Here is a 25,179-nt window from a genome sequence, read left to right on the forward strand (position 1 = left end):
CTTATCTCAACATTAAATGTGTTGTAATGTTTTGAGATCCTTATGTTTTTCCTTTTTTGTTAAGCTGATGTCCCTGATTGGGGGTAAGAAATACTGTAATTGAAATGATGCAGCTTTTTAAAATAACTTTCTACGTAAAAATGAGTTCAGGTTTCAATACCGCTTTTTGTAAATATTATTCAGTCTATCGGCTGACTGTAGGTAAACACAGTTGTTGTCTTTATTTTTAGCTGTAAACAAGTGAACATGAAACATCAAAACACAGTGGTGTGTACATGGAGTGATAAATGAAAGCACAGGGTAAACAGCTTTGTCCTGAGGTTGTAGTTCAGCACAATAGCTGTCCTGCGTCAGACCCGGCCTTTAGAGCACAGTAAGATAATGGATGATAACGACCCAGTGGAAGAACAGGTGCTTCCTCCACCGCCTTGTGGGGGCCGGGGCTGACTTACAGTACTCATCGCCAGCCAGCCTCGGTCTCTGCCCTTCTTTAGCTCAGCTCAAACCACCAGTTTAGTAAATCAAGTGAAAAGGGAAGTGGTTACACATACTGTAAATGGTTGCCAATCAACAATTCCCTGAAATCAACAAAAATGTAAATTGTAACATGTGCTTAAGGGTCATATTTAGCAACGGGAAACTATATTTTTGAACAACCACACAACAGTTTTCACAGGCTGTCTTAATTGTCTTAACCAATGATTGACACAATATTTGGAGTTTCTGTGAAGTCTGTAGTCTGAACAATACTGATCGATAACATTTGAAGGACTTCATACAAACAGTCTGTGTGGAGTGGTGGAGACAAGGCCAATGCATTTGCCATAATGTGTTTCCAAAAACCTTCTCCTTTCATCGAAAAACACACAAGAACTTACCTGCAATGAATTTAGATACCAAACTAGATGTTGTCTCTTAACTCTATAGCATCTTGATCAGTTTGACTGTAATGAATAAAACACAAAAGGGAAAGTCTTGGCCCAGGATAAGGGCCATTTTTCATAAAGATATCCACTGGCTTTCAAATATTGGTAAGCCTTGAAATATTGGTTGTTGCACCAAGATGCTTAATGGTCATCAGATGGCAGCTGACTGGTTACAAGACTGTTGCTCCTCCTAACAACCAAATACACTAACAGGTTCAGCTAGTGACCAACACTGCTACCCATATAACTTTCCCAGCCACTACACCCACTTCCAGCAGCAGTAAGCAGATTTTTTAACTGCACAGTAGTATTCACCAGTAGCAGTAAGAGGAATGTCTGGAGCCTGCCAGCTCTATAGAGAGAAGGAAATGTACGGGATAGCCGGGGAATCCCAAAAACCTGCTCTCACACCTTCCTGGCTACTGGCACCAGTTCACTGCTACATGTTTCTCTGCTCGGCTCCTGGCTGGCCACACAGTTGGCCTTAACAGCTCTCCTGGGCTTTAAGTTTTCTTTGTTTGGAGGGTATCTTGAATTCATAACCATCAAACTCTGAGTAACTGGAAATCTGTGTTTTTCTGTTAATGTGAATGGGGAATAACAAGGAACCCTTCAAACAACTGAATTAACAGTAAACCATTAAGCTTTTACTGTATTTGATCTAAAAGTTTTAGTATCTGCCCTTTCCAGCGTACTGAGACTTGAATTCATCCTGTGTATTCCCATTTCCTGGTGAACTCAGTGCTTTTCGGCATGGAAAGTCCTGCTCGCCTGACAGTCCCAGCTTTGTTTCCTGATGTGTTTAGCTTCACGAGCACACGAAGCATTGATTACTCATGTGTGGATCTTCCTGACAAACACATGATCCCATTCTCCTCTCTGTCTGGATCGGCATCCTGCTATCTGGAATGCACTGTTTAGCTTTTCTCTCATAGTTTTGACAAACATCAGAGAACAGACGTGCAGCATGACATGTCAAGTTCTGGTCACTTGAGTCAATCCATCAAGTGACACAATTAGTCCGCATTCTTTCATCGGTCTGGTTTGGCACAGAGCCTGACACTGACTAACCAAGGCTCGAATGATGAACAATGCCGTTAAGCTTTGTCATGATTCACTTTTGCAGCCTGCTGAGAGAACAAAGCCAGACAAAAGACATCTCTTTGCAATAAGACTGATTTTTTTCTTAACAAAACTGAACATGACTGAGGCCCAAAGGCAAATCATGAAGTATCTGTGTCTTAGACAAAATATCAAATATATCAGTTGCAATATCTGTTAAAATCCCTCCGGTAATCAGAAAACAGCAGTTAACAATTTCTGAATGACTTGAACATCCTTCCTGGAAGTACGAGCCGCGTTCCTTATTACAGCAGGGATTTGAGGAAAAAAGGAGGAATTCAACAGGACATAGTTCTAGACAAGAGAAATGACACACAAATATTTACAGTCTGGTCCAACATTTGAGGAAGTTGGACCGCGAGAGGACATATTTCAAATTCCATCTCTACACATTTTTGAGAGAGGAAAACAAGAAATGGTTTAAGGTAGCATTACATATGCGGTACCTGGGTCTGTTTTGATGCAATCAGGCTGGAAATGTTTACACTTATTCATGATAAAAAAAGTGAATTTCTTTAAAAGATTACATTTTAGGGAGGCATAGATGTATTGCCTGTGATATTAACCTTGTTTATAAAGATTGTTTTGAAGACTAAATTTGGGTTTTCCATCAAAGACCATCTTAGCCGTTATTGGGGATAGAGAATTGGATTTGGGAACGCAGAAGAGAATACTTTGGTGGAGAGGTGATAGGACAAGAATTTGTAATTTCTTCCTGCAGCGTCTCCACAGTCTCTGCCAATGTTTGTCCAGAAATTAAATAATAAAAAAATGCCCTGTGTTTGTTTTATGTCCACACTTTTCGTGCAAATGCAAATCCACCTCAGCTTCGGCTCTAAGCCTGTTGTTAGGTTGACTGAAAGTTAGGCTGGAACAGCATTTCCAGCACGGTGGCGGCTGACCATGAGCCTCCGGAGACCCCTGCAGTAACAGATGGCTGACGTCACTCAGGCTCTGTCCATTAATATTCACAGTCTATGGTCCAGAAATGTTATTGTTTAGCATGTCTATCGTGGATTAACCCACAAACAAAAATTAAGAATGTTTGTTTGACTGCAATGGAAAGTGAATCAGCAGGATTAATTTATAATTCTATAAAGGTGAGAGTTCATCTTAGGCAAAGAAGTAAACTTCTCTCTCAGTCTTTTGAAACTTCAATTAAAATACACTCCAAACAACACCCATGGGACTCACTCCATTGAAAACCTATCAACATGACTAGCAATTCTGATATCCTCTATTTGGCTCTTAATTCTGGCAAATGTTATGAAAAATTGTAAAATGTCTTCCTCTACACTTTTCATGTATCAAAAAGTTTTTGATACATGTTTCATGTGTCTGAGTAAAAAATTAGATAAAATACCAAATGACCCGCATGGCATGTGGTCAAAGAAACAACTCTTCTGGCCTGGCTGACTGACAGGAACAGAAAACCCACGCAGCATACTGAGCGTTGGACTGGGCCAGGACAGGATAACTATTGTTCAGTGCTGCAGCATCTCTCCCCCGCAGCCACAACAACACTGTTTTCCCTGTAGAAGAACTAAGGTTAAATACTAATGGCCTTTAAAAAGGTTAGGACAGGTCACTGTAAAAACAAACTTAGATATATGTCAAGGAGAGACGTGGAAAAGTGAACGTTTTGGAATCAACAATTAGTCTGAGGATGTTTCAGCTACAGTCTTGACAAAGGTCAATCTCTAACTGCTGACCAAGGACTTAAAATGTTTGACCCCATAACAAACTTAATTTCTCTATTTTAAGTCAATACAAACCATGAAAATGCAATCAGGTTTTTATTGATTGACTAAGTGCCTATTCAAAGTTCCCAGGGCCTTATATATTTTCAAATTATTTTATTTGTTTAGCTGAAAAACACAACCATTTTAAATGTAGATCACATACAACAGAAACAAAAAAATATATACATTTTGTTATCGTATATCAAATAGTAATGCCGATTGATAAAGCAAGGGAGACTAAACCTTTGGTTAATGTTGCTCCTTGAGAACTCACAGAAACAAAAAAGTTGAAAAAAGGGAAGAGATCTTTTAATTTAGTAAGGTTTTCTCAATCTTTCAGGACAAGTTACAACATGCAGGTAATGGAGGCAACACCTAAAATCAAGTTTTCGAAAAATGTTAAGAGTGATGTCACCAGAGAAAACTTTTGTTTTCCTGCTTGGAAACACGACTGTAGTGGAGATAGTGTGGGCGAGTCTGCTGACAGTTGTCTGCAGGCTGCATGTAATGTGTTTGACCTCTTGAGGAAAGTTGTCAAGACATCTCACTTCACTAAACACACACTTAACATACATACACACACATAGACTGGATGTTATTCAGTTCATGTTGTCATGGTTACTGTTCAATGTTTAATGATTCTGATTACACTTTATGGATTATATGCCTTTCCAGCTATTTCAAAGATTTTTGTTCCAGGAAACATTAAGTGTTTTCTCTCAATGTAGAAATGGGAAAACTGTATAAAACGTATGTGAACACGAATGCAGAAATGTGTGTTTACATTTAACTTGGACATTAAACAATAAGAGATGAAGAGTTTGTAGTACTTGAGTCCAAGACTCGACTAGAACTTGTGCACTAACTCGGGCTGCATTTGGACTCGGAAGATAATGAGGAGGACTCTGACTTATCTGACTCTGACTGATAAAGAATGTGTACGATGTTAGAAAACAGCCTCACAAAATTCAGAGTTCTGAATAATAGCAGCTGGGTTGCAGGTATCTTTTAGTTTATTAGTGATCCCACTGTAGCAGAGACGATCGGTGTGTCTCCCCAAGAGGACTGCAGTGCGCTTTTATGCAGCGCTTTAACTTCATTCATAATTTATATGTCCAGACACGCTGCCAGGATAGTTTAGGATCTTAGATAAACAAATAATGTACATTTTGTAAACATCCAAAAGTTCTCAGCACAGTCAGTATCAGTAGGGCTTCATACAGGGAAATGTTTTGAATAAAAGCATCAAAGCTGTGTTCATGTTTTTTTAACTTAGACGCTAAAAGTTTCAGTCCTCTCTTTAGAGTGTCCTCTGTCCTGTCAACTTATAACACTTTAAAACAGTTTTCAGTTTGATGATATTTGCTGCAGTGAAATCTCTGCTCACATGGAAACATTCGCAGCTGCTGTAAACAGCTTCTTTCATCTTTCATAAAGTAAATAGTTGAAGAAGACATTCACATGTCCTTCAAAACGACACAACAAAGTAAACATCTGAATGCTTGCACTGCTCAACATAATTAACTATGATTTAAAAAGAATTTATCACCGTGTTTTAACATCATCACACCCTATCCGCCTGAGGTACAGTATCAACATTGAGACTCATAATAGAGACATAAAGCTCAGATTAGAAGCATTTAACATCATCATGTCCATTAATGAATGTGCTGAAGTGAAAAACTGAAGCTCATATTAAACCTTGAGGACTCAGACCTAGACCTGGACTCAGATAGGGGGGAGACTCGAAGCAATAATGCAATAAATCAGAATGACAAAAAAACAACAACATTTAACTAAGCATTACAATCATGGCCACAGCCAGTTGACCCTGAAGATGTTGGTGGGCTACTTGCAGTTGAGCTGCCATGTTTGCTAAGCAAACATAAAAAGCTGCACTGAGGCGAACAAGCAGATTCATGCTGACTGAATCATACCCATGCAGGGGACCATGGGTATAAAAATGGATGGTTTTATAAAACATGCACTTGTTTATTTACATTATTGAATAATACTTTGTAAATGTTGTTTAAAAAAATTGAGATTTAATAAAGTATTCATTCAACCAACAGAACTTTCAGTCTTAGTCCCTTAATCAGCACAAACGAAAGTAATTTGAATAACTATTGTATAACACCAAACAAGGATTGATACCATGAAACCAAAACTGCTTTTTGAACAGTACAATGTAAATCTTATACAGTTGCAGTCCTCACAAGAATCAGACTGCATTGTTAGTGACTGTGGAGAAAATCATTTCCTCTAAAGGAGAAAACGCTAAAACACTATTCTGTCTTTGAGAAGGTAAAAGTAATGTTCTTTATGAACTGGAGGAACACAATACATTCTAAGGCATCTCACATTCTAACTGAGACTGAATGGAGACACATTAGCCTTTTATGCCACTCTACAATGACCTCCGGGCAGGGCCGGCCCTGGCATAGGCAGTATAGGCAAATGCTAGGGGCGGCAGCCTCCATAGGGGGCGCCAAATGACTGCTGCAGAAAAGTTGAAGATCAGAAGAAGAAATAGAAGGAGAAATGCGTTTAAATATCACTAAATATTATTTCTCTAATATAATTTTCATGCTTTTATTTAGTTATGATCCAAAAGAAGCCATGAAAACACAACTATCACATTTAAAAAGGCTCTATTTTCTTGCATGACGTGGCGCATCACAACACAGCTGCTCGGTACCTGCTCGTTGTGGAGGAGGAGGGCAGGTGACTTATTAGAAGTGAGTGACACTGACCACACCGATTAACATTAAGTTTATAAACATCTGTAATGTAAAAAAACGACAACAAAGCCCTCGGGAGCCCAGGGACGAAAAAGAAGAAGTGAGAATGTGAAAAAGACACAGAGGTAACATGCTGCACGGATCAATGATTTATCTGTTGTAGTTAAGCTAGCTTGTTATGGATGGATGATAGTAACGTCATTGCTTCCTAGCTCGAGTTAACATCAGTTATTTCCCCTGATTTTTATTAGGTTAAGATTATTCATGTTAAGAAAATAACCAGTGTAAGTAATACACTTTTTCTTTTGTATAGTAGGCTACGTTGTATGGGACACAAAACCTACTTTTATATTTATTGACATCTTTGTGTACTTAGTTAGCTTTCACCCTTGTCGATTAAAATGTTTATTTTCCACCTCCTGTTGTCAATAATAGTTTTAGGCTCTTGCCTTTAGAGTATTGATGTCTAAGAGCATAAATGCATTTTGTGAAAGAAGTCCTCACTGAATAGATATGTGTGCATGCTGTAGGTCTGGTTGAAGTCATCTCTGAATAGATATGTGTGCATGCTGTAGGTCTGGTTGAAGTCATCTCTGAATAGAGATGTGTGCATGCTGTAGGTCTGGTTGAAGTCATCTCTGAATAGATATGTGTGCATGCTGTAGGTCTGGTTGAAGTCCTCACTGAATAGATATGTGTGCATGCTGTAGGTCTGGTTGAAGTCCTCACTGAATAGAGATGTGTGCATGCTGTAGGTCTGGTTGAAGTCCTCACTGAATAGAGATGTGTGCATGCTGTAGGTCTGGTTGAAGTCATCTCTGAATAGATGTGTGCATGCTGTAGGTCTGGTTGAAGTCATCTCTGAATAGATGTGTGCATGCTGTAGGTCTGGTTGAAAGGAAAACTATTGAGTTGGGTTTTCTGTACTGCTCAGAGAAAATAATATTTAAATCAAACACTACATTATAAAATGCAGATTGTTTCACAAATGCTCATCTTCTCTGTCCAGATGCAATCAGAAACATTTAAATGCATCCCCTGCTGTCCCCTGGGCCGCCTGTGACCACTTCTGCTCCCTAAATTGTTTGGTATTGTTTGTTCTGTAACACTAGTTATTTGTATTTATTTTATTTTGTATTTACTTATAAGAAATATTAGTGTTATTACCATTTTATAAATGTTTGTCTATAAGTATTTTTTATTTTTTAAATAAAGACATTCTATTAAATATAAAGCTGTAAACCAGTTTTCTTAAGTGGATGAATATTGTCTTCGGTGGTCAAACTGTCTGCAATATAAGGGGCAACTGCTGAAATCTTGCATAGGGCACCAAAATGGCTAGGGCCGGCTCTGCCTCCGAGACCTCTGAGCGTTTACAGTATACTGTGCTTCTATACTGGAGGGCAGAGCAATGGAAATGTACTAGGTGAGCATCACGCTGACCTCCATCCACAAACCTGGCTCATCCATAACAGATGAGGACGTGAGCTGGTTCCTGTCATCATCACTTGTCTGAAAAGATTAGAAACACATTTTTCCTCGCACAAGTTGTAAACACTATGTCTTGGTGCATTCCTCATCTGTGGTTGTTTAGTTCGCTGGGGGCCTGTTGTAACCGCAAAAGGCTTTTCGTGCTTAGCCTCATCTCTGCTCTCTGCAGATGTGTTGCTGAAGTGTTTGTAAATGAGTAATTTTCTTTCTCATGTATTGGAGGAAATCTGCAAATAATAAGGGGTTACATACCAGTGCTAAACAGAGCCAAAATGCAAATTGCTTAGTGGGTCTTTGAAACACTTTGGTGTATCTTCATTAAAGCTTCAAAGTTGGAATTTCAGTCACTTGGCTCTTAACTAAAGCTTGTCACATCACAAAGTAGGAAATAACCCCCTCAACTCTGTCCATGCAGAGTAGAGGTTTTCTGGGTGCTTTTTCAGGGACTGAAGATGTCAACATATGAATCTTGTTAAGCATCAAATTCTCTATCCTAAGCTAATTCATATACTCGTACCACAGCAGAACATGATCCGTCCAAGTTTCAGGAAAAATGTGGAGTATTTGCCAAAAATAGTCAGAGCATTGAATGTATCCTGTTGTGTCAGCTCTGACTTACTACCTTCAATGAAAAACATCATGCCTTATACTTTCTGTTTTTGCACACTTGGGACCACAGCATGTGTCAATTTCAGTCCCGACTGACACATAATGAAGAAGCATTGAGGATCACTCTAGCCACATGGAATACAAAAAATGTACACACACCCAAACAGGCAACCCAAAAAAAAGATCCACAGGCCCTAAATGACATCTGGAAACACTAATCTAATGGAATTAACTAAACTTGTGACAATGTTTCTATATTTAAACTCTATGAAAACTATGTCAGGATACTTGAGGGATGATGCTGAGAGAACAAACCCATCCTGGCTTCTCCCTCAGAGTCACTGAGAGGTTAAAGACCAGTGTTCAGGTTTCAACCTCTTATTGACAAAAATTCAACCTCAGCAACTCTTACACTTTGTCTGGACAGGAAATACTTCTATTTTTAAATTTTTGGGGGGTTCATTGGTCACAGTTAACATTTGTCTGTTGTGCTTTGCCATATGACATGTAAATGATCATCTCAAAAGCAATAACTCACAACTTGATGGCCACCAACAGAGTCATTGAGTTACACAGGAAGACGCCTGCATGCCATTCAAACCGGTCACTCTTAATACATTATGACTACTTGTGCTGGATAAATAGCCTCACTTGTCCTCATTTGCCCTAAAAAATACCATTGCAATAAGCCTATAAGTCTTTGTAAAGCATCTCCCTGACCATGTCAGCATAGAGTACTTTTTTTTTTAATAGCTGTCTATCTTCATTTATCAATCATCAAAGGCAAACAAATCTGAATTTACAATGACTTGATAAAGCAAAATAATGCATTTCCAATCGTCACACTTTCTCAATTGTCTCATGTTTTACTGTAAAGGATATTTTGGTTCCTAAATCTGATTTTCAAGCTACAGTATAACTCATCTGAGATGTTAGGAATGCCTGATTAATGCATGAGCTCACTCTTTTCATCTAAGCTTAGATAAACTGACCCATGTTATGCAACTTGTTGGCCTCTGTTCACTTGCTGCGGCTCTGCAACATTTGATCCACATGCAATACCTTTATGTTGATCACCTATGACCTCCAGATATTTGTTTTCACAATGGGCCTGGTAATGATGATTATATGAAGTCCTCACTGAATAGATATGTGTACATGTACCAATAGTCACATCTGAGCTGAAACACCAAGATTTAGTAAAAGACATCAAGTCAAAATAAAGAATATTTTTAATTCCTGATTTAAGAGAACAAAAAAAAAAAGTAATAATACAGAAATATGTGCTGTTCTCCCTCAACAAGGGGGGGAAACCAAAGTTTATCTGCAGTGGCTAATACGAACAAAAAAAAGATATAACACAGGCACTAATGTCCTGTGCAGTGTCAAGCTGCTAATGTTTCTCCAGCGGCTGACAGTTTCTCCAAGTCCTGATAAGGACATATTTGTTCATCACTGGTTGCCCATTGGGGGGTAGATCCCCTGTAGATCATCCCCATTTCCTAATTAGTGAATGTGGGAAGGGTTTAAAAACCTTTTCAGTAAACAATCACTCAGAATTTATCTGAAACAGGAAATGCCAGTATCTGCTGCACATACACCAAAGGGCCGTCAAAAAAACAAATTATTCCATGATGTACTAATCAGTCAATTTCTGACACCATAAAATGCTGTATCTTTAAAAAAAAAAACATCAAATCAGAAGGCTGGAAATGGGTAAGGGGCCTAGGGACGAGGACACTCACTAACTACAACAGAATTGTACAACCTGTGCACTTGACACATTAACTTTTCTAGAGGTCATGTCTCCTGTCCTCTCCTGTTATGAACTACTGACTTATGATATCAGTTTGAACTGACAGAAAAGGCCTCAGGAACAACAGTGATGCACCTACTCAGGCAGTCTTTCACTTAAAATCAAAGATTCAGTACTGTTTTCCACCATTCAACAAATAATGCAAAACAAAGCAAAAAGAAGATTACTTTTTAAAAACGTCTTCCACAAAGGTCTTAATGCAGTATGTCTTTAGAGGCAAAGCAGACAAAGTCTGAAAGATCTTTGAGAGAAGTTTTTGAACCCTCACACCCAGGAGGTTTGACTCGTCAAAGTAATGTAGCATATTTTTGAAATATAAATAAATAATTATCTTTTGTAACATGATGTGATTATTGTCGTTTTTATAAATCCATTAAATACAACTACAGGTTGGCCAAGAAAAGACAGCGTGTGGTGTTTCTGTCTGAATAACAAACTACTGAAAGCACTTGTTCCTATAATGTGCTCCATTAATAAACAGCCTAAAGCAAAGTGCACCTATGTGTATCCGAGTTTCACTTTGAATAGTGTTCATAAACGACAATATGACCCTGTTCGTTTTGAGTTATTAAGAGTTTACAGAAGGCTGTTAGCACTTACCATCTCCACCCCCTGAGGAAAGGCTGTTCCCTCCCAGTCTTTCTTAGGGAATCGCTGAATGATCTTTCCACATCCCTCCCCTGAACCTGTAGATACAAAGACATGAAGATTAGTCAGTCAGAGAATGGCATGGTGGCTGCTGACCATGGAACAATCATTCAGCCCTGATAAAACGTCATTATGTTGAAAAAATGACTATATTTCTACTGTTACAACAACGCTTTTATTAAGAAATCTAACTTCATCAATAACAAAGAAATTACCTAAACAAATTCTAGAGACTGTATAACACTTGCTACCATTACCACTGCACCTGTTTCATTCACTTTATCAGTTAATGTTCCTGATTTATTGTTATACTACTACTATACATCAGAACTAAATTCTGAACATAACACCATACTAACATTAGCATAACATAATCAAACGTACTAAATAATGATTATTAAATGAGAAGTGTCAAACTGCCAGTATGGACTACGCTGCTGAAATACAGTTCCTCAGTTACAAAAAAAAATCTTGCTGTATGATTTTGAAAAAGATTCACTTCCAGAAAGCTTCCAGGAAGTGAGAAAGAAAAGTTTGAAGAAAAAGCAGTTGTAAGTTCTTTGCATGTAAAGAGGAAATGTGAACAAACTTAAACTGAAAAAGTGTGTCCTTCATTTGTTGACAGAGCAAGATGAAATTGTGACACTGACATTTGAAATAAACAATGAGATGATTAAGGCTGAATGAGTCACCAACTTAACGCCAATCAGTTTAATGTAATGTAGTTACCAGGTTGGATACAATCAGCCCCTCCAGATATTTCCATTGTTGTCTTTGGCCTACTTAATGTTAACTTTTTGCTTGCAATTCTGTCAATTCCCCACATTACTGTAACACAATAATGTAAAAACCATCAAACATTCATCCTGCAGATTACAACTTCATTGCTAATGCATCATAAACATCAACTATCTACCCCCAATTATTCTACCAAGTACTTATTTGGAGCTCTACTTGAGTTAAACAAATGAATGAGTTAGCTAAAAGTTAAAGAGCAGATGGTAGGATGTTCTTTAATCAGCACAGATGTTGAAAAACAATAGTTAAGAGTTGACTTACAACAATGTAATTTGGTTAGTTTTAGAGTTTGTCCTCAAAAACACGTTCACTGCATCTCTTTCTTATTCTCTAATCTCTCCTCCACCTTCCCTTGACTCGTGACAGTCCATTTCACCTGGCGATAATGCTTACAGTCACCGACTGTTGAAAAGCAGCAGATAGACAGCTGCTATGTGGGTTGCAAGGAACATCATTTTTTGCAAATCAGGGACACTACAGCAACTTCCTGAGCACAATAAACCAACCACAAGTGATACACTCGCATATGATGATGCATGCATTTAAAGAGGTCTATTCACTCATTCTTGCTGGTCACACTGACTGCTCCCGGCAGGAGGCCAAATAGACCCTCCGGCCACCGGGAACTGTTCCGGTGTTGGTGGAAACAGGAGAACCCCGAGTTAACCCAAGCAAAGAAGAGGAAGAACATTCAAACACAATCAGCAAGGGCCCAGCTGGGTAGTAACTTTGAACCCAGAATCTTCTTACTTTAATGAAACAGTGCTTACCACCCTGACTGATTAACTCTTGAGTTCTCAGGAAGAAGTCTGTCCAAAGTGTGAAATATGAAACTTACACAACACAAAGTAAATCAGAGGAGCTACAAGGCCCATTGTTGTAAAAGTGATGACGCTCTGACAAGCTAAAACTAAATTGAAACTGCAACTGCAACTTTGATAAGCTCTATCTACAACTAGTACATTTCTATACAGTTTTGATTGCTGCAATATCTTCCTTGTTTTGTTAGGACCAAATTAAATCTCGAACCTATTTGAAATCTCAAATCGCTTGATTGTTTTCAGTCATTGTGATTTAAGAAGTTGCATAGACTTTGCTCAAGATTCATCTCTTCACTCTAAAATATACAACAATTTGTATTTCTGACCCATTTAAATTACATTGAACTTCTTGAATAGAAATAAGATGACATATAGGATGCATCGCTTCATTACAAAGCCAAAATCCCTAGTTATAGATAGATCACATCACACTGTGAATGCTTGTGGTTTTTTCCTACTGTCAGACTTGCACCCATACAGTAACAGACTGTAGATAGTGCTGAGGGAGACAGCTGGAGACTGATCTATAGCAGGTGTAGTGGACTTCACATACAGCGGCACAGATTCTCAAAGTTTACCACAGAAAGCTTTTCAAGTAGAAAAAAAACAAAAAAACTCCCTCATAGATTTCTCAAAGAGCCCCATATGGCCTGCTCTTGCAAAACTCTGAAACCTAATTTGGATGTAATAATTTATGACAATGTGAGAGCAAACAAAACACAATATGTATTTAGGATTTGATATATGACAGCAACATTCTTGTTTAGCAATCAGGCAGACTAATGAATGGGAATTTGTATGTATTGAAGAAGACTTTCCCTCATTTAACATTTTCCAGATACTACAATCCAAGTTGTTTCACAATGTGCTCTTTGTCACACTCCATAATCTGACGCCATGACTTCATTTCAATGTTATTTTAAACTCTTAGTCAATCTTTGACAATTAAGAACACACTTTCTATTTATCGGCCAATTTATCAGGGGAAACGGTCTACTATCAAGGGAGCAAGAAATAGAAACTGAATACATGTGGCAAAAGTCTTAGAAGTTCATTTAAGAAGTTCTGATGACGAGAATAAAAACTAAGCTGATCATAAAATCAATGGAGGCTAAAACTCCCAATTTAATGCACTGAGACTAATTAATATATGAAGAGTTATTATATATTCCCAGATGTGTCAACGTTTTAGAGCTTCACAGATAATACAGCTAAAAAGCAAACCAATAACTCTTAATTATACAGTAAAGTCTGAAAGGCATTGAAATGCCTGTTCGGAACCAGTGAACATGGTGCAGCATGAATAGCTGTTTGCATTTTCTCAAAAGAAGTGGTTCATGGACAGTTATTAAAATGATAATAAATAATGTATAAGCTATAAAGCGTAAAATATTGTGGAATTTGCTAAACTTGATTGCAATGTATATAAATAAATGTATTTCAGAAAGTTTTCTTTACTACGAGGAATAAAGGTTGATAAGAAAAAAGCTATGCTGCTATGCTTAGCTGTCATAAGATATTGCTGTCTTCTGCCTCTCAGCCAACCAGCTCATCGCAAAGTCAGTCGGGCAGGTCAGTTACAAACTGTTAGCTGTTCATAATAACACCAAGCTCAGGACTTCTACACAAATAGAAAAAAAACAAGAGAAGATCAATATCAAGACGATTAAGAAAAAAAAAAATCAGAACAAAAATTCCCCTACCATTATAAAAAAGTTTTTTTTAAGATTCTTTTGGGGGCTTTTTGTGTCTTTATTGTAGAGTTAGGATAATGGATAGAGTCGGAAATCAGGGAAATAAGTCATTTAAGGATACCTTTCCAATAGAAAAGGACAGCTGTCATTAAAAGTAACACATGAACACAAAGACTCCTTCAAGTCATCGTGTTGGCTTGTCCCCACCCCCCCAACGCTGTAAACCTAGGGGAAACACTGACATTTATATCTAAATGAACATCTCGCCCACTTGAGTCCTTACCTAACAAGTTCACGCAATGCTTATTAAGCCTATCATGATGATAAGGTTAATCATATTGTATTTCATGGTCTATCAGAGACTTATTAGAATTGAGTGACACTGACTGTACAAATTAATATCACGTTTATAAATGACCTTAATGTAAAAAACGACAGCAAAGCCCTCCGGAGCCCAGGGACAAAACAGAAGAAGAGGAGGAAAAATGTGAAAAAGACACAGAGGTAACATGCTGCACGGATCAATGATTTATCTGTTGTAGTTAAGCTAGCTTGTTATGGATGGATGATAGTAACGTCAGTGTTTCCTAGCTCGAGTTAACATCAGTTATTTCCACTGTACTTTTATGAGGTTAAGATTATTCATGGTAAGAAAATACCCAGTATAAGTAATACACTTTTTCTTTTGTTCTAATGTTGTTTGAGAAACAAAACCTACTTTTATATTTATTGACATCTTTGTGTACTTTCACCCTTGTCGATTAAAATGTTTATTTTCCACCTCCTGTTGTCATTAATAGTTTGATTTAGCTCTTGCCTTTAGAGTATTGATGTCTAAGAGCATGAATGCATTTTGTGCTAGAGTTCCTCTCTGTATAGATAGTTGTGCATGCTGTAGGTCTGGTTGTTAGGAAAACGTTTGGGCTCACCTGAAAAACTATGCTGACGTTTCTGTACTGCTCTATATTATAAAATGCAGATTGTTTAACAAATGCTCATCTCTCTCCAGATGCCATTTTAAAACATTTAAAACCATCCCCTGCCGTCCCTGGGCCGTCTGTGTCCACTTCTGCTCTCTGAACTGTTTGGTATTGTTTGTTCTGTTACACTAGTTATTTGTATTTATTAGGGCCCGAGCACTCACAGAGTGAGCGAGGACCCTCTTGAAACCCAAGGAATTATTATTTTTATTTTATTTTGTGTTTATTTAGAAGAAATCTTAGAGTTATAACCATTTTATTCATGTTTGTTGATGAGTATTTTTTATTTTAAAATAAAGAAATTATGTTAAATATAAAGCTGTAAGCCAGTTTTCTTAAGTGGATGAATATTGTCTTTGGTGGTCAAACTGTCTGCAATTTAAGGGGCAACTGCTGAAATCTTGCATAGGGCACCAAAATGGTTAGGGCCGGCTCTGCATGTTCTGCAAATAAGCAATAATTTCTGGATAGAGGGAGCTAAAGGGAGAAGAAGCAAGGGTGGATCTTATGGTGGAACAGAGGGGTCAAGTCTTCATACAAAGGATTACAGTTAAAGAGGGGGTGCTGGAAGAGGAAGGCACGGCACCCAAAAAATGGTGCGGATTAATCAATTTAATTGCATTTCTGCAGGATCATATGAACTCCGTCAAATGCCATGACTCAGCAAACTCCATAGCAGACTGTTCCTGAAGCCCCTAAGTCACAGCTTGGCCAGGGTTCATGTACAAGGGGGAGGCGAACTGCTTCAACAAACTGGAAAATTAACTGCTACATATCATCATCATGACATGAGGCTGGCTGCAGCCCTCCTGCACCGAGTGCCTCGAGCCTGCCGTCAACAACTCCCTAAGACCTAGACCTCATTCATCATGATGAGGCTCCGAGTGAGGAGCGGGCTATGTTGTGAATTGCACATGTGTTTGTTGGAACAAAAAAAAAAAAAAGCAGGTATAGTGGTTATAGTTTTTGCCTTTGTTTGCCTGTAGAGGCAAGTCGAAAATGTTCAGACACGTCATGGAGAGCGGTGCAATCAGTAAATGTCTGACCGTTACGTGTCTCCAGGTCTTTACAGCTCCTCTAATTGAAATCACATGCTCTGAGTGCTCCAAGTTCAAATTTTTTAAACCACGGATGAAAATAAATGACAGAATTCTTCACATTCCATGAGGCTGCACTCTTGTATTAAAACAAGCCGTGCTTTTCAAATATGACCCCCCTGACAACTATAAAGAACCCCCATCAGCGAGGATAATAGAACCCAGGCCTGAAAAGGAACACGCTAATTTGAACATCCGCTGGCAAAATGTTAGAGAGATGAAGTCCAACCTCAAGTTTATTTATTTTTTTTAGCGGAAGCTATTTAAACATCAAGAACCAAACCTGTCCAGGTCCACGGCACGCGTGTGCATGTTTAAGAGCGTGGATCATTTCCAGCTCAGTTCAACATAACCTGTGTGTGGTGCAGCTAATCAATATGGCCTAAAAAAAAAAAACATCTATGGGATATTTGAGACTTCAGATGAAATAAGATGTGTTTGTGTTTTTTTGTCTGAAAGGCGTGTTTATTCGGAACTATAACTTAAAGACATACCAGCCTTTCACATTTAGTGCTTTTTGGGATTTTTTACAGTCCAGTGCAAACACTTGGCTTCTTTTGTGTATCATCATGAGCAGTATTTGTGAGGACACGTTGTGAGCTGTTGATAGATTGATCTGTTTTCTTAATACCAAAATAGGAAAACAAAAATTTATGAGTGGTTAAAAACTGACTCATAAAGTCTCACCATAAAACCCACAAACCCTTCAAGAATTATGTTCCAGGACTCTGAAACAGCTGATTCAACAGAAATGTTGGGATATATCATACAAAATATCCCAACCACATTGTCAGTTTTAACACATTTGGCTTACTTGCTGTTTACTCGTTAAAAAAACGTGATTTCCTTGATAGCACATGTTGGTGTTGGGCATAAAACAAAAACATCTTATACAACTTATGAATTAAATCATTATCCATCATCCTGTTTCCAGCCGTGTTCCTCATGCTTTGTAAAACTTTTAATCAACATCAGTTTAGTGGTGCTGAGTTCGTGTTGTCTGCTGAAGGCTAGAGTGGATCAATATCCATTTTCATTCACTGACACAAAGCAAGTGCTGCAGCGGAGCTGATCATCTGACCTCTGGCTGTGTGTGGCAGCTCAGGGGTGTAACAGCAGTGCTCCGAGATCAGAGATAAACCCTCTGCTGATATCAAGAATTGGTCATTTTTAAGATAAATATTAAAAGGGATAGGTCAGGTATCCGTGGCCCTGTCTGCAGCAGTGCATAGCTTAGCTGCTGTGAAGATACATCGGCAAGCTTCTCCGAACACAGGCCAGTTGTATGATAAGTACATCACACAACCTGTGAGTTTCCCCTTTCAATACAACTGAACTGCCCACTCAACAGCATTTAACATCCTTTTGACAGTTTAGGATGCCACCCGTTTATATAAATAAGTAGGTATAAGTTTTGATATTCAATTAATTCAATTTCTCTGAAAGATTTTGCAGAGAAAATAAAGCCAAAAACATTCCACTCTTCTTCCATCACTGCAAGTCAGACAAAGACAAATATTTGACATCAGTAACTCTGAAAAATTGAAAGAACCCTAATAATTTATTACTGAATAGCGTGATTAAGCACAGTCTCAACATGTTGTGAAAAACACAAGACGATGAATTGTCTGTCCTGATTAAAGCAGATGTTTCTTCTCTTGGGGGAAAAAAAAAGCTCCATTCATCATCTTGATTTATCTCGCTTCTCTAACTGTTGATTAAATGGACCAAATGCTTATTTTACCATGTATGGACAGGCCACCAGTGGACGCCAGAATCAGTTTATGCAACATTCACATCAGCCTCTAACCTGGCTTTGGCCCATGTCTTGCTCACAGGTGGGCTGCGCTGGATCTTTAGTTTAGAGGTCTCTTCTCAAATGAAAATGGCAAACAAAACAACAGAGTGATTAAATGTATCGTTTTGACTCAGAATCCACCAACATGTAAGTTCAGGAATAAATATCTTCATTGGGAAGAAAAGTGGGATCTGAAAAACACTACTAAACTGGGGACTGGTTTTGTGGGATCATAAATGCTTTCTTTTGTAGTGGCATCTTTTACATCACAAACAATATGTTGAGAGTAAAATGGGACTTCACCACCAATTCTGTTTGTTATCTTATACTGTATTCCAATCACCCTGCATGAAGCAGCTATTTGTGTCAAAGGATTTATATCAATCCGTCCCTCACTCTTCTGGTTAGCCTCAAGTCAGACCCGTTTCAAATCTACAAATCAAAACTCAGCTGAAGAGTAGAACAGAATTGACGTATTTATCACCTTTAACAGAAGCTCATTGTCAGGCATAAGAGAACCAGCTTGACCAACATCAACAGGGTACAACACAGTTTAGTGTGGATGATATGCAAAAAAGGAAAAGGGTATCAGTAATATGGAAATGTGATGATGTCATAATATCAAATTCAGGAAGACAGTCTCCAAAGACCGTTACAGGTAAGTAACTACATATAAAACATGAACTCGGCCTTAAGGTCAAACCCAGGTCAAAATGTTGGGAGAGATGAAAATCACCTCATATCAGAAATGCAGACGTTGTCTCTCGTCTCACCTTTGCTGGTGGATACAAATTTGTTTTCCATACAGATCATTCAATGAGACAACTTTTAACATACTACAAACTTGCGGTTACGGTTTCCTCCATAGTTAATGTCTTCATCGTCAACTTCAAGTCATAAATAAAGTAATCAATTATCTTTTCATCACTTGTTCGAAACAAATAAAAGCAGCACTACTCATTAGTATCAATGCTACAGTCATCACTCAGTCAGTCATTATGTCCCAACAGTTAGGAAAAAAAAAAACAAATTACATAAAACTTGCCTTTCTTTTTAACTTTCTGCACAAAATAACATAAAATCACTGGTGACATCTGTTTCTTCAACACATTTAGCTTGAGTCTCACGCTGGAAAATCACACTAGGGAAAGTGTTTGCCTGTTCCAGAGAAACGAATGACCTAATGCATCAAAGTATTTTGTGTATTGCCAACCATGCATTCAACCACCCTTTTTTCCCCTGTCATGTTTAATCTAAAAGTATTATGACAAACGTTTCCTGACATGAACTTTTACATAATTTGCATGACCACAGAAACCACAGAGCTCTGACTGAACACCTTATCAACACACAGAACAATGTAAAAAAAAAGGAAAAAAAAAAAAAGCTAGTGGAGTTTCCCAACAAATCAGTTTGAACCTCTACAACTGAGAGGAAGGAACCCTTTCTTTGTGGTCAGGATGCCTTTCACCACAAAGTCCAGATCCAAACGAGAAGCTGCCAAATGTGGCGTTACAAAAAAAAACAATCAATGGAGGCAACAAATCCAAGAAGTAATATAGAAGCCAAACAATTTGACTCTGAACCCCGGCCTCAAAATCAATTGTTAACTGCAAGCAGACTGTTGGTGCTGATATGAACAAGGACTGGCATTTGCTACATAGATTTCGTCAGTGACAAAGGACAGATGTGGAAAAGGTGGAAAAGAGAGTTTTGGCAACAGTAAAAATATTATATAGAATATTATTATATAGAAATGCAGCAAAGTGAATGCACTGAATACTTTCACTTAAAATTGTTCCAACAGAAACCAGCTCCTCACTCACTTTCCCCTATTTGTTATCAACATTATTTCAATGGATGGTATTGACAGAGGAGTAAGTGATGGATACCAGGAGATTATTTTCAAGAGGAAATCTATTTGATTTAAGATCTTATTGCGAATGATCGATTTCCTGAAACTTTGGACTGAAATCTAAAGTTAGAGCTACAATATGTACGCAATAAATACAAGTATATAAAATGAAAACAGAACAAAGCTATAAACAGTTCTCTGCTAAAGAATTAACCGCAAAGCTATTACTGTTATCCTATATGCACTGATCTGTCTCCCATTTTAAGATGTGTTTATGTTAGCTCTAATGAAACCAAACAAGACTACAAACAACATGACCTGAATAACTAATGTTTAGAAAAGTCACCACAACACATGGCAGCACTTCAAAATCTGGCACCTACAACCTCATGGCAACATTTCCAGCTGTTGGAGGAGCCAGACTCTAACATCACAGTATCCAAACAACAATCGCTTTGCTTGCAGCATTATTATGCCAAATTCAGGGCTAACACATGGCTTTCGGTCAAGACCTTACAGTAAACAAACAACCGTCAAGTATAATCTCAGACTGATACTAAAGAGTTAAAGCTTTGTTGAACCTTGTTTATTTGAAATATATTTAGACAAAAGATTTGAGTTTATAAAGAGGAAGCAGCTAAAGGACCCAAGCACCGTCTGAAACAACATTCTGATCTTGAAAAACAGCTATTGCTTATAAATAGGAACTAATAATGCTATAGTTATGAAATGTGTAAATTCACTCAAACTGAACCAATTACAACACTTTTCATGGTGTGGAAGTTTCATTTCATGATGCAATCAGAAAACGCTGCAAGAAAAAGCACAATATTTCAGTGGGATGCAGCTAAACAGTGCAAGGCCGCCTCTGAGAAGAGAAAACCGTCATCATACTAATGACCATGTTTTTTAGTAAGTCAAACTTTGAGCGAAGCTAATCAAAAGGTACCTGACGAATGAAACTAAAGTCTAACTGGTGCAAACCAACACAAGCTTAAAAACAACTTCATAGGCTAGAATTAAATTCAAGAAATGGTCTAATGACAGAGTGAACCGTGCAAGACAATCAAGACAAACCACAGGAACACTAACATAAGCCTTCTTCTAACAAGTAGAAATAAGGGAGCAAAAATAGAAACACAAAAAAACCTGTCGCTTCAAACGTTGCATGTTGCTTAAGAAAATGGTGTTTTATTGCGAAAGCATTCTCCTTGTGGGTGTGCTAAGAGATCCTGCACAAAAACAAACACTCATAGGAAGTCTTAACAAAAAGACAATACGACAAAGTTTCGGGGGATGAAACTACAACTGCACGATCGAACTATTATACAACTTAACAGTGCATGCAGATCCAGTTGCATCTTAAATTACATTTAAAGACGGATATCGAAAAGTCAAAATGTATCTACAGATTGAAGTGTTTTGCTCTTGAGCAATTGTAAGTATCTTTTTGTTATGTACTTTACATGACTGGACCACGTTACATAAGCTTTTTTCAAATACCAGACCAGAAAGTCCCGCTGAGTGGGGGTTTGGTACCGTGAAATGCTTTCCAAAAGCAGTTGGACTTAATACATCTTGATTATATTTATCTGGATTTTTCACATTCAACTGTTAGACAAAAGCAGCTGGGCAAATTCCTATTCTTTACAAGGCAATTTAGAGTTTATGGTGCTCACTCGCCAGATGATGTGTAAACCCTTGCCAATGAAGAGAAGCAGCATCCTAGTCAGAAAGGAAAACACTGCAGGTTTAATGTAGATTACATCCATCTCTCTCTAACACTACTCCATACTCCAGCATTTGTGGCTCATGACATTGGCCCCCAGGGAAGCAGACTCTGGTACAATTTCTAATGGAGGAATCTGCCTCTCAGGTCATGTTCCCTTTTATCATACTCACCTGCATACCTCCCACCAGACTTTGAATAAACTTAAGAATCAGAACTTGCCCTACTTTTCTTTCTTTCTTTCTTTTTTACATTTAATCACTTCAGTCTGCTGAAGCACAATGATAAGACCATAAGTTATGTGGCTTCAGTAAATGTCTGTATATAGGTCACCTGTCTCACAATAAAATACCACAATTTCATACCCTGGATTTATATTCATTCACAAGTGTGCAAAACTCTTTGGAAGTTCAAGACCAACATATTCAAGTCAATGAATGGGTCGTGCAACTGCAAAGTAAGAACTTTAACTGAATCTATCAAGGTTTTTCATTTTCTTTACTCATTTTAGAGACTCCATCTCTCATAAAAAAAATACTGCACTTCCCTATGTCGGCCAAAGAGGATCCATCACAGATTTATCCTACTTTGGTAACAAATAACAATACTTTCTGTCAAATTTAAAGTACTATTTTTCCTGTGTTAACATTGTGTGTATGTTGATATACCAAAAGGTAGAGAAAGGTGTTTTAGTTTTTACAGTGCACTTCTGATTCACAACATCTTGGAACCCAGCCCATTCCTCAACAGATTGTATGCTGAGCGTTATTTCTCACTGATCCATCCATAAACTCACAATGAAAATTGGGTCAGGCCAATAGAGCACAAGCCAGCAGGCTCGGGAATGACCCATGTTGGGATCCCTGGTTTGAATTACTGAGCAAGGTGGACAGGAAAAATCTGCTGTCTAAACGACCAACTGCACTGTACAGAACTTTGACCCAACTGTTTTCAATAAGCCAACTTCATTCGGCAAACACTGCCCTAAATAGTTTGAGAAATAAACAGTAATAACTTTATTTTTGTCATTTTTATATTTCAATTTTACAATTCTGAGAAAAGCACTCCTACTTATAAACAAGAGCATCTCTGCGGGGGTCTTTCCCAAACCAACAATAGACACGCTAAATTTTACTGCGAAACTTTAATAAAAGCAAGGACACACCAATTCAATGAAGGGAAAGGGACATAAACCCGTCACAGTGCCCATAATCAACCACAAGCAACTTCATCTTCAGCAGCCGATGGGGGGGGAAACCGCGGTCCCTGACTTTTTCTTGTGACAAGAATATCTTAATGTGAATCTATGCAGACTTTTCTGGTGATGCCAGGAACATTTTGTCCCTGGAGCACAAAAAAAAAAAAAATCATTTGTCAATTGGTGCTGGGATGCACAGAGCTGATGACAGACACCGTTTACCTATTGTACACAGCAAGCAAGCTCTGGTGACTAAGAGGATTCAGCTGCTTTGGACCGTCTTTGACGCTGGATGGATGCCACTGACAGAGGCTAAAGAACTGAATAGTTTTACTTTCTCCAGGCTGAATACCGAGAAACAGTTCAAGTTATGAGATACCATTATATTACAGTTTCTTTGTCCAGTCAACATGTGTTGACTGGACAAAGAAAGTACTTGGGAAGCATTTGGGAAGTTTGGTAACTTTCATTTTGTTATCTTTTTTTTCTACTAATACTTAGAAATGTGTACAGAGATGACTTCTATCATGGATGACAAGAATGTGAGGCTGGAGGGGGGGGGGGGGGGGGGTGTGGAAGTTGAACTATGGGGGCTCCACATGCCTCCGCAGAGCGACAGTGGAGAGAGAGAGAGAGAGAGAGAGAGAGAGGGCGGAGAGGGAAGAGGATCATCGGGCTGAGCACAAGGACTGCCTTTCCCTCGCAGCTGTATAACGTTACGCACACGATGAATAAGTTGAGCTCTCTTCCGGTGGAAAAAAAAAACAAACATAAAACACAACAAACCACTGACAAGCTGTGGAGGATAAAAAATAAAAAATAGACCAGAAACACAGCGTACAGGACTGGCATGAGGCGAGAACACCGCAAAACAAATAACGCTGCAAAAAAACACCGAAACACAAGATGCAACACTGTGGATACTAAAACAACCAAACCATGACCGACACTGTCAGCAAAATGATACTTGCTGGGGCAATACACGGTATCACATGTTGATTTGTAAGCGTCATTCAGCGACAGTCCCATTAGCAGAGGCAGTGAAAGCAGCCCCCCCCCCCCCTGACAGGGACAGGATGTGACAGATTTTGAATCCATGAAAAGTTTCGATTGATCCTAGTCAATTATCCCAACGCTTTGAGTGTAAATATCCACTGGTGACCTGCCAAAAGGCCTGTGCTTGATCTCTGAAGACACACCAGTCGGATATATCCAGTGCCTGGCGGGTTTAGAGGAATAAAGACAGTATTTTAAGTCTCCCTTTGTAGCTGTGTGGCTAACATTAGGCTAGGCGCAAAGCTATCTAGCATCAACATCATCACACAAGACTGACGGCCTGCACACAAACCTCAGCTTCACAGCTCAATCTACCGCCAAACTTACCGGCTTTCTCCTGGTCGTATCCCACCACAGTAAAATAGTCAGCCAACCTAGCCATATCTGCTGTTTTTCCCGAGATATACCAACACAATTCAGCATTTTTCCTGCTTCCAAAGCACAGCCATGTTTGACAGAAGGAGTGGCACTGCGCCTGCGTGCAGGAGAGGGAGACATCCATGGGCGTGGGCCCTAGAGTTTACAAACACAGCACTGTCCCCCCCCCACAGAGACTCTTTTAGGGTTTAAAGGGGGGGGGGGGTCACTTTCCTATTTATATCAAAGACAAACACAGCATCAGTATAGTTTGATACTTGACAGTACCTTTAGGCAAATATAGAGTTGATCACAGGGGAAACATGATTATAAACCTGGTTGTCAATAACGTAATAAAAGGGAAATTACTAGCCTATTCCCAAAGCTTTTTTTAAATGATGTAAAGAGCCTATAAAACTGATTTTAAAAAGATCCCCAAAGAACAGTAAATCTAGAAAAATTGCAGATAATACATTGAATGACAACAGATGAATGTGTTATTTTATCAAAACTTCATAGGGCTAAATACAAATAGGCTTTATAAAAGTATGAGAATGTAGATTGTGTCTGGAAAACTTCATGTGAGGATTACTATTAGCCCACATGTTTTATAAAAAGCCCTTGACTTCAGCAAACACTTGCATAGTACTTAGACCACACAGCACATACTGTACCTCCTCTTAACATGAAAAATCTGCTGT

General features: G+C 38.5%; 1 protein-coding gene across 2 annotated transcripts in view; it reads right to left on the reverse strand.

The window, feature by feature from the left end:
• sbf2 (SET binding factor 2) overlaps positions 1-24,589 on the reverse strand; it is a 90,745-nt gene extending 66,156 nt beyond the window's left edge. For both annotated transcript variants that reach the window (XM_020661352.3, XM_020661347.3), the window contains exons 1-2: positions 24,449-24,589; positions 11,048-11,133 (exon numbers count right to left, since the gene is read on the reverse strand). In XM_020661352.3, the coding sequence (XP_020517008.1) occupies positions 11,048-11,133; positions 24,449-24,503 (141 nt within the window). In that variant the 5' untranslated portion in view covers positions 24,504-24,589. The remainder of the gene's footprint in view (positions 1-11,047; positions 11,134-24,448) is intronic.
• Between the last annotated feature and the right edge of the window lie 590 nt (positions 24,590-25,179).

This window comes from Labrus bergylta, chromosome 3, assembly GCF_963930695.1.
Source record: "Labrus bergylta chromosome 3, fLabBer1.1, whole genome shotgun sequence".
NCBI classification, from domain to species: Eukaryota; Metazoa; Chordata; class Actinopteri; order Labriformes; family Labridae; genus Labrus; species Labrus bergylta.